The sequence below is a fragment of the Syngnathus typhle genome, linkage group LG9 (assembly GCF_033458585.1).
Source record: "Syngnathus typhle isolate RoL2023-S1 ecotype Sweden linkage group LG9, RoL_Styp_1.0, whole genome shotgun sequence".
NCBI lineage: Eukaryota > Metazoa > Chordata > Actinopteri > Syngnathiformes > Syngnathidae > Syngnathus > Syngnathus typhle.
The window spans coordinates 8,250,771-8,261,006 of NC_083746.1; the positions used below are offsets into that span (position 1 = coordinate 8,250,771).

General features: G+C 41.0%; 2 protein-coding genes across 3 annotated transcripts; both read right to left on the reverse strand.

Moving 5' to 3' along the window:
* Positions 1-840: 840 nt before the first annotated feature.
* gmppaa (GDP-mannose pyrophosphorylase Aa) lies at positions 841-5,792 on the reverse strand. Of its 2 annotated transcripts, XM_061287440.1 has the most exons (13): positions 5,633-5,792; positions 5,392-5,489; positions 5,191-5,294; positions 4,878-5,070; positions 4,675-4,734; positions 4,467-4,597; positions 4,320-4,334; positions 2,771-2,905; positions 2,589-2,686; positions 2,470-2,516; positions 2,304-2,396; positions 1,917-2,085; positions 841-1,829 (listed from the first exon to the last, which is right to left on the reverse strand). In XM_061287440.1, the coding sequence occupies exons 1-13, from the start codon at positions 5,670-5,672 to the stop codon at positions 1,729-1,731; spliced, it is 1,284 nt and encodes a 427-aa protein (XP_061143424.1). In that variant the 5' UTR covers positions 5,673-5,792; the 3' UTR covers positions 841-1,728. The 2 variants fall into 2 exon arrangements, with proteins under 2 accessions (XP_061143424.1, XP_061143425.1); XM_061287441.1 differs by lacking the exon at positions 4,320-4,334.
* A 375-nt stretch (positions 5,793-6,167) lies between these two features.
* Positions 6,168-10,061, reverse strand: pnkd (PNKD metallo-beta-lactamase domain containing). The gene is made up of 9 exons (XM_061287552.1): positions 9,901-10,061; positions 9,445-9,560; positions 9,082-9,194; positions 8,942-9,000; positions 8,538-8,630; positions 8,087-8,250; positions 7,756-7,842; positions 7,417-7,532; positions 6,168-7,212 (listed from the first exon to the last, which is right to left on the reverse strand). The coding sequence occupies exons 1-9, from the start codon at positions 10,053-10,055 to the stop codon at positions 7,039-7,041; spliced, it is 1,077 nt and encodes a 358-aa protein (XP_061143536.1). The 5' UTR covers positions 10,056-10,061; the 3' UTR covers positions 6,168-7,038.
* Between the last annotated feature and the right edge of the window lie 175 nt (positions 10,062-10,236).

A 10,236-nucleotide genomic window follows, 5' to 3' on the forward strand; every position in this document is an offset into this window, starting at 1 on the left:
GCCGGGGAATGGCATGATAATCGATTATTCATCGATATTATATGAATACACGCTGCCGAGTTACACAATAAATGGATCATAGAAGGAAGCCGAGCCCTCACCTATTGCCCGTGGAGACACTTACACCTGCAAGGTTCTTAAGTGTGATGTTTCTCGACTATTTTACGGACATGATTGTGTTTGACAGGTTAGTCTTTCCTGCAATTACTGTGAGCCTTTCCATCGTCAAGACGAAAAACAACATTAGCGCCTGAACGAGAAAACAAAAAAATTCACAGCACACTGTACATTGATACCATTTTTTTTTTTTTGCCTTTTAATTCAAGGGAAAAACATCTTAGCGGGTATAACGATGAATTTGTGTCAAAGCAGGTGACTGATGAAATGGTACATTTGGATTAAATGTTTGAGGTCAATTTAAAGTTGAAACTGTTAAATATCTTGTGTACTTGCCTAAAGTCAGCTGGGATAGATCCCTTCTCATGACCCTAATAAGAACTACTGCTATGGAAAAGTGATAGTTGCTACAAAAAGCACATAAGGTCACTTTAGAGACATTTCCACCTGCGAGGCTCTAAAATGCACCACGTCCGTATTATTTTACTGACATGATTGTCTTTGGCAGGTTGTCCTTCCTTGAAATTACTGCGAGTATTTCCATTGCCAAGAAGAAAAACTAATTTAGTGACCGAGGCGGGGAAACAACATACAAAAAAATAGAGGGCATCAAAAGTGGGTCAACTTCATTTGGACTAAGTGAAAAATAATATTAGTGACATTGTGTGGCACTAAAAGTGAATGTGTAAGTCACATGACATACAAACTCAAAGGAAACACTCGTTGTACAACTTGTATCAGTTTAATATGGTGATGCTATTTTACAGAATCCCCTTCGGATGCATTAAAGCAAGTCATTTGCAAGTAAAACTAACTCCGGCTCCACTATCCCAATTTTCACGTCCCCCAAATGCCGCAATAATTGAAACTAAAGTGCAGAAGTGATCATGATGGTTTCAAGTGCTTATTAAGTAAATGTTAATCTGACATATCCGCCGATGGATGCAGAGTTCCTCCAGTGATTGCAAATGCTCAGATGCGTTGTTGATTTTATGAAAGGAGTGCGGGCCCCCTGCTATGCGCGCACACACACACACACACACACACATAAAAAAAATAAACTACGTGATTGCAATCTCATTATTAAGTCTCTAATTTATTTTTGCTGCTAGTCAGTTTTACACTTAACACACTAAAAGGTTTTAATCAAAGCGCCGCGCAAAAGCTCCCCTCTAATTTTCTACCAACACTCACTAGTTCGTCATTTTTATTTACTTACAATTACTGTTCTTGCATTAGACTCTCAAGTTTGTCCTTGCGGGAGAAACATAATGTGCTCGTCCATAAACCTCTTTTTACATCATATTAACATCAAGCAAATATATTACTCTTGCTCTGGCGGTAAATTAACAGTTTGGTCAAGTTAATAACTTTGACCCCCCCCCCTCCACCGACGGCACTTTTCAAGGTGAATCAACATGTGTGATTGCTCTTTCTTTGACGATGCGTGAAGCCTTGAGGACAAACACATAAAAATCTATCTTTCAAAACAGCCTAATGAATGTCCCATATCTTCCCTCCTGACATCTTATAAACAGTAACTCAAGAGCAGTGCCTTCGGCGTGATCCCCACCGGTGAGGGAATAACAACGCGAGGGTGAAAGGAGGAAGCTAGAGAATAATTTGGTTTTTGAAGCTGCGGTTGAGGTCTTTGTGCGGCAGGACAATCGCGTTGAGGATTATCACCTCTCTTGGAATGGACACATTACAACCTGCGGGCGAGTATAAAAAATTCGTGTGGCAACTATCACGACAAGTGAAACAATGCGCGGCCCAAATGGCATATAAGGAAATGTTACCGAGGATAGTGATGGACGGTGTGAGTTTTCCTTCTCTGAAGAGGGTCTCGCTGTCAATTTTTGCGTAGGGGTCATTGGGGTTGGGGTCACTGGGAGTTCCTTCCACCCGTGCCCATTTTCCAATCGTGCTATCCCATCCTACAACGCTGTGGAGGACGCAGCAATGGTCCTAGAGGAGAAAATATAGATACAAACATAAATCAATGAACGCTAAACCATTTTGCAGGCAAAATCATAACAGGGATTTGCGTTATAAGAGTTTTATTTTGGAGCGTGTGTCCAAGTCACACATCTGAAAAGTTTCACATGCAAACCACATTTGAAAGCAAAATGCCAATAACAGAGCTGCCTGAAGAGATTTGTCATTTGCGTAGTGTTTTGGCTTACCTGTAGAGTCGCACCGTGGAGGATAATGGATTCTCGAACTCTGACCCCAGCACCAATGGTAACGCCAGTACCGATGGTGACATTAGGACCCAACTGCACGATGACATATTGCTTTAGATCTCTCTTGTGCTTTCACAGAATAAAAACAATGTTGAATGATGCTTACCACAGCAGTGGGGTCAATGTTGGCGGTGGGATGAATATAAACATCACCTAGAGAACAAAAGAGGCCATTTTAAAGCGGTCGGGTCGCCGCCGTGTTGAAAGACAATAAGGCTGCCGTACCGCTTATTTTCGGCCCTCCAACTTTATTGGAGGCCAGCCTTTCCGGATGACTTTTATGATACTGGTTGAGGTACAATCGACTGGCATAAATTGCAGACCTGTGGAGGGGGGGGGGGGAATTCATATCAAACACATTTCATCAGCTAGACTGGAAGAAAATGACGTTCACGTCTTTCACTCACCCTGCCGATTTTATCTGGCTCCAGAATCGAAGTGTTTTATAAACGTAGATTTTGCCCTGTCCGGCGAGGGCGGTGAAAATGTCCTGCTCCAACCTGATGGCTTCCGCTCTGTGCCAGCCGTTGTTTGTTTCCTCTCTGCCAGACATAAAAATGTGACGTTATGCCTCTGATTTGACAATAGAAATATTTTTGTGTGCCGACATAATTGTTTCTGGTCAAGACCTGTTTTTGGATTAAACCAATAAAACAAACTGATGGTTGAAAAGTCTCCTCCTTTTGGGAAAAAAAAGGAAAATTGTGCCATGGCATAATCTTTTTAATAGAGCTCTTCGCTCTATATGTGACGAGCCACTCGGATGATAAGCTGAAAATCCAGACGAAAATTCATCAAACGTTCTCCAAAGCAGCACTCAGAAGCAAACGCGAGCACAAGTTTGAGTTTAAACGCATCACTTGTCAGCTCGGGGGTTCAAACCAAAGCCGAGCCAACATTTGATCAAAACCTTAAGTGGATGGCTCTCCATACTAATCAGGATCTCTCTAAAAGTGAATTGTGAGAGCCAAGAGATGAAACAGAACGTTAAATATTGATGAAAAGAACATGTTTAAGGATTCCACCCATAATGGGAGATTTGCCAAAAAGGGGAGGTATGGTTCGAGGCAAAGTCAGCCCTGTGAGATTTTGCCCTGAATCCACTTTCATTCCTTTCCAAGTTCCAGGATCAGAAAATATGCTGATTCAGTACTAATTTTCATTTTGGTGGATTCTTGGTTAAGTATGCAGTATGGCTTGAGTTTTCTCTTTTAAGACCTTGCGGCACAATATTTAAGCACGCAAAACAAAATTGTAAAGTGTAAACCCACCAAAAAATAGTTGGGGTTTTTTCCCCCAGTTGTGTAGCCAGAGTACAGAGTTGATTATGATTATTTGTTTAAGATGATTGAGAAAAGGAACTGTGTTTTCTTCTCTACGTCACTTCCAAAACAAATGTTTACTTTATCAAGTTCAAGAACCAATCGTTTGACCACGTGCAGAATCTCCTCACACAAATATTTGCCAACTTCACAGTGCAGTAGTACAAAGTGCGGAAAAGGAAACAAAACAGAGAAAAGTGTGACAATCAACCAGCTCTTTTTTTGTTTCAGTAAGCAAGTCCTAACTTTCAGGTGTCGCTCCAACATAAACCTGAGCCATTTTTTTTTTTTAATGTTGTCTCAGGAGGGATTTTATTTTTTCCTCAGGGATTTTCTTGGGGAAAAAAAGCCCAAAACATTATCAAGATTGATAAACCAATTCCAAATTTCTGATCTGGTGAACTTTTCAGAGGCCTAAAAAAAAAGGTAGTGGAACATTTTAATTATGCCTGTTCTTGTGATAGCTTTGCAACAGTATCTCACTTAAACTTTGTTTCTAAAAAAGATAGCGAAAGAAGAGCATGGCAACAATCACAAAGCCTCCTATGCAAACTCAGCCATAGTTGCTAAGTAACGCACACCAAACTATGAGTGCTCTAACACCACGCCGTGCAGTTGACATGTACCAACTTACCCATCATATGGAAAACTGATGATTGTGTGGGCAAACACAAATCATAATGGGGGAAGGAAGGGGAAAGAAAGACAAATGAGGACAACCAAAATCACCCAAAAAAAGAAGACACACACAGATCCCTGCCAGGCGGTTCCCCCAACTCACAGCAGCATATCTTGTTGATTTTTCTGGAAGACCGCTCCAATATGCTGGAAGATTTCCGGATTAAAGAGGTAGATACCACAGTTGATGATGTCGCTCACAAATGTGCTGGGCTTTTCCACATAATGCAACACCTAATGAGCATACAGAAAGACCGTTATGATTTGAAGCGGATGAGTACGTATGGAAATAAATCAGGGAGGTTATATACCTCATTTGTTTCCTCATTTTCAACTATACAGCCATAATTCAGGGATTGTTTTCTGTTTGCCTGAGAAAGGGAAATGGCAGCGTGGAAAAAGTGAAATCTTTTGGAATAATATCACAAGATTTAAAGCGCTACAATATTACATGGCAGTGAGGACAAAAAAAAAAAATTCCATAACAAGACAAGTGCCAATAGGGAAAACTCACTGTTGTTCCGAGTATAACAAAGCTGTTTGGTTCTCCGTGTTCTTTCTGGAAGCTGAGCATCTCTGTCAGAGGAAAGGCAGCGCACACATCAGCATTAAGGACAAAGAAAGCCTGAGGGCCACCAGCGATGATTTGATCTCTGAAGTGATAGATGCCCCCTCCTGTACCCAGAGCTGCATATTCTTGCAAATACCTGCGGTGCACAAGAAAATCGGAGTTGTGGTTAGTATGCAAGAGATGTGTAGCTGCAGGACGAGGTACAAGCATTCCACAAAGTGCAAAACCAACGGTGTGATTTTAATTTCTTTTTTACCTGATTGGAATTTTAAACTCCTGTTGTGCAGTCAAAAGAAATCTGCTCAGCTCTTCATTAGGTTGGTAAAAGCCAATGAGCAGGATCTCTTTCATATTTGGTAACTTGGGGGGGGGGGGGGGGGACACACAAAAATAAGTTGATGAATACTGACAAGAGTTTTAACAGTTTGAATGCTGCCATAAACTTGGCAATGCTCACCTTGGCGCATGCTTCGATGTGATGTTGCAGCATAGGCACACCAGCTACTGGGAATAAAGGTTTGGGGACTTCAAATGACAGTGGTCTAAACCTTGTGCCTGCAAAAGAAACACATTTTGCATGTTATCGTTGCGCCACGTCAGCTAAATATAACCTTACCAACGTAGCATTGAGTTTTAGCACTAGCGATTTAAATGCCTGGAAAAGAAAAGGCAGTGTGTGCAAAAGACAATGCGCTCACCTTTCTGAGGCCCTCCTATTAAAATAACAGCTTTCAGCATTTTGATCAGCAAGATATGATTTGATTCTGCACCAAAACAGTGACAAATACACGCTGATGCTACTCCTGGGATATCTACTTCCGCATACAAATGATGACGTAGTTCGAAGTGTAAAACCCGGATGGAAGTACGGATTGGAGTGCAATAAAAAACGAGATTAAAATAAAAGTAAAATAAGAAATACATTTTGAATCGTTTCTCAGGAGAAGTCTGTTTTAGATCACACTAATTCCATTAATTTAGTGTTCATCTGCACCAACATTATTCCAGCCCAAAAGTATCAATTATTGTATTGCCGCAATGCTTATTCTAATATTGTTTAAATTGGACGACAGTATCATATCGCAATTTTGTTCCTGTAGCATTTGATAGTCATGTGTGATAGTTTATCTTTGCAAAATATCTCCTATTTGTTGTTTATGTTGAGTAGATCTGAAGAAGTGGGAAAAAAAAAGAGTCAGCTGTCAGGCTAGAAAGCTCGCAAAAGGCAACAAACAGTTTCAATGGTAAAAGTTTACTTGAATATTTCCTCATTAAAACATAACCTAAAGTCAAAGTGTTTCCCGTGCGGTTGTGTTCTGAACTCAAACATATGCAAATCAGATATGCAACTGCATCAAACAACCCGAATAATATTTTAGTCAACAGTCACCAGGGGATATTCTGCTTTGGTTTTAAACTTCCAGACAGAAACTAGCATCTAAAGCGCTTTCATATCTTGCAGGTTAGTTCTTTCCCCAGCTTTCCCACAAACACACAAGCTGCATTCTATTTTCTCTCTCCAACAGTCAACTGAAAGAATACATGTGCTATTATACGGAGGGATTTGTATCACAGTACAATGAACTGATAAACATACAATAAATCAAAACATGTATAAAGATTATTTTCCAAAATGTTATGCTGTTTCGTGAAAGCATTCTTTTTGACAATGCAGGTCAAGTGCAAACGTCAGTCACATTTAATTATAATTGCATCTTTAAACATCAAGTCCATTCGCATTGGAAAACATCATGTACCATATAAACGTCATAGCTCCAAGTGCCTATTAAATTTCAAGTAGCTCACACTATATGTACATTATATGGGAAGTGCTGAGGCTCACTCACCATTCCTCATTTGTGATTGCTTCATTAATGAAATCTCACTTAAACTCTTGACGTCACACTAACAACAGTTGTCCAGGAAACAATAGAGTGCAATAAAACTTTTCCACACAAACCCAAGTTGACGTACAGTACATGTAAGGTTGGGCTCGACCTTGCATTCTAAAGCAAAGCTCAGCCTTGGCTTATCTTTAGACCGTATCAACCAAGATAACAAGGCGTACGTCGACTGTTCCATCGTCGGGCTTCAGCTCTCATTGTCATCTTCTGCTGTGCTGGTCTTTGCGTCGACGCAGCTCCTCCAGGATGCGAGCCCGAAACTCAGTCCAGTCCTCGTTCTCCATCTGCTGGACTCCGAGCGCCAGATGGAGGTCTGTGCAGTGAGTGCGCAGGAAAGGATTGTACGCCTTCTCCTCTCCAATTGTTGAAGGGCACTAAAAAGCAAGGAGGGGATTTTGAATGAATACTTTTATTTAGCAACACATGCCGATGTTCTTTTCTCTTCCGTGCATATTGTATCCTGCAATGAGCATGTGACAACAACCAGGCCTGACACATTGCTAGGTGATAAGGCTTCGCTTCCGGGATCTGGAAAAACATTGTGCAGCATGACGAGAGCGCCGATGTATGATTCTCACCGTGCAGCGCTTCAGGCCTCGCTGCTGCAGCACCCACTGATATTTGTTTTCCATGGCTGCATTGCGTGGCTCCACCTCAGTGGCGAACAGCAGATTGTCCGTGGCATATTCGTGACCTGAGGGTGACCGGTGTGCAGGCATTCGTGTGGCCCCAACAAAAACAAGCATTAGCTTGCCAGCATAATAACACTTGAGTGCACACTTTGCATTTAAAGTGACATTAATTGTGTGATAATTGCAGCTTTGTCGTGAGTGCAAATTGCATCAATGCACATCCACAACACATTAACATTGACGTACGTTAGCGTGTTTATGTGCGTGTGTGTGAGAGCTTCCTACCGGGCCAAAGAAGAGTATCATCACTTAAGGAGCCGACAGTGTCGAGCGATGACAACATTGTTGTGGCGCTGCCCTCAAACATCCTCCCTTCAAACAACAAAAGTGCACTTGACACAAGTAGCTTGTTTTGTTTTTTTATTACACTTCTTTTTTGTAAACCGTGGCAGAAAGGAAGACAGGGACAGCAGTTGCAACTCAAAAATTAAGAGTCCCTTAAATTTGCCACTATCACATTTCTTTGTTTTTCAATACTACATTTATGGCTGAAACAATTAATCAAATAACTTTTTGCATATAAATCATTTGATTAATTATTTTAGGCCCTACTTACCGCATCCTGAGAGAAAGACCAGGTCACCAGAGAAAATACTTTTTGGAGCACCCGGTACCTGGCCATCCAGCAAGTAGATCATGTGGCCCACTGTGTGTCCTGGCGTGAAGAGGGCCTTGAAGTGCAAACAACCGACTGTTACCGAGTCCTTGTGTGAGAGAGGGCTAAAAAAAACAAAAAAAAAACAATCAAACACCGGTGACGACATGACACACCTAGCACTTTGGATAAGGGTGCAGAAAGAAATGTATTATTCAGCACGTTAACTGTGAAGCGCATACCATTAGCTGAACGCGATAGAATTATTCATAGGAGAAAAACATGACATTATTTGTCGACCTTCTCAACAAACACAGTTACAACATGCGCTTCGGTGCAGTTCATCGGGCCACGATGATTCACTGCGATGCACTCTCTTCACGAGTGTTAAAATGAGCAAGCTGGAACTTACTGCGTCAGGCCGGGAATGTTATCGGCTGCATTTCCATAAACTCGACATGCGCTATGACGCTTTTTCAGCAATTTGTTTCCCCCGCTGTGATCCCTGTAGATAACACAGACAGTGGCAACCGGACGTGGTGATTCGACTCGACAATTCCTTTTAACCTGTTTTGGGTGATTTGTGGAGAGCAAGCAGATGGGGTCAAACATGATATAGAAGCTCACCGGGTAGTTAACCTATGAAGCTTGACTGTTTACACTGTATACTTCATGGATTTATACTTTGAGTGCAAATCTGAATGAATCATTCAGTAGATTATTTTGTATAGTGCTTTTCAAATTTGCACTACCTGCTTTTTATCCACATTTGTTGTTTATACAGGGCGATATTAAAAATAACATTAAAAAACTCACCAATGCTTGTGTGTACAGAGGATGGCTTCTAGTGTCACGCCCTCCTCCTCGAGCACAGCCTTAAAGGTTGATAAAGCTGTTATTGATCAACACAAATATAAATAATCAGGGGGAAAAAGCACCGTACAAAACCAGGTTACCTGAACAGTTTGAGGGTCTGCCGGGTCTACAACAGCCGCTACGCTAGAGGTGGTGTCAATAATGAGATAGCTGTAGTTGTCTGACAGAACAGAGATGGGAATGATTTTCATACCTGTAGGAAAGCAAAGGACAAAATGTACACTGGCAACACACTTAATCATTTACTGCTAGACAGATCTAGCCATTCATTTGCTTTAGGGGTCACGGTGAGCTGGAGCCCATCATGTATGTTTTAGGGAAGCCCCATACAAACATATAGAGAAGATGCAAACTCAATGCAGGAAGACCAGAGACAGAAAGTAACCCCTGAATCTGCTGATAGATTTAACCTAAATGAAATATTTAGATATTCCATGTCATACCAGTAAATTGCATTGGCAGAACTGTGGAGTGTCCAGTTGGGTAGCGTTCCCGAGCTTTTCTCATCTGCCTCTTGTAAAACATGTACCCGAGAAGGGTCTTGGTGTACAATGTGTATCTGATTTAGAAAAATAAAATAAAGAAAGAGAAAATATATTAGAGCCAGGCAGATGCAAAGGACAAACAATGACATTATGATCCTCATAATAATCTGTCATTAACAATATTAGTATTGTTATTGTTACAAGCATACTGTTTGACATTTGGGTGCCTAAACTTTAAAATGTATACAACACTAACAGAGTGTCCTTCACAAGCTTTTTAAATGATAGTCATGAATGTAATGTTGTTAAATGACCTCAGAGCTAACGCTAGATGTTGCTACGCTAAAGCGAATCAACCAAACGAACACACAACACTACGGTATATTGTTGCAATGGAAGCGAGAACAAACTTACGCTATTCTGAATAATGGCTTCTCTGTGCGAGCCATTATTTTGCTAAATATTTTCCTCCAAAGTAGCTGTGCGGTGCGTCTGAAGCGAACAAATAGACATAATGAGACGAACGATACGGAGACAGTGATAGGTAGAACCCAGTCAGGAAGCGCCATCACGTCTGAGCCAGGAAGAACGTGATGACATCATAGCTACGCGCCGTACGTAAAAATAAAATTAAAAATGTCTTTTACTATTAATAAGTAATGCTAATAAACGCAATAAAAGACAATAGTCCAAATTTAAAAAAAAAATAGGGGTTGATGAGTTAAGTGTCTAATTTCCTTGCGTTTTGTT

Bases quoted from the DNA above. Each gene is read 5' to 3' on its own strand.
- gmppaa (XM_061287440.1), bottom strand. From the start codon at position 5,672: ATGCTGAAAGCTGTTATTTTAATAGGAGGGCCTCAGAAAG. The intron at 5,295-5,391 runs GTGAGCATTGCC...CCCCCCCCCAAG, and splicing joins ACATCGAAGCATGCGCCAAG to TTACCAAATATGAAAGAGAT. The intron at 2,397-2,469 runs GTAAGCATCATT...GTCATCGTGCAG, and splicing joins ACATTGACCCCACTGCTGTG to TTGGGTCCTAATGTCACCAT.
- pnkd (XM_061287552.1), bottom strand. From the start codon at position 10,055: ATGGCGCTTCCTGACTGGGTTCTACCTATCACTGTCTCCGTATCGTTC. The intron at 8,631-8,941 runs GTGAGTTTTTTA...TGTTATCTACAG, and splicing joins CTCTGTACACACAAGCATTG to GGATCACAGCGGGGGAAACA. The intron at 7,843-8,086 runs GTAAGTAGGGCC...TGTTGTTTGAAG, and splicing joins GGTCTTTCTCTCAGGATGCG to GGAGGATGTTTGAGGGCAGC.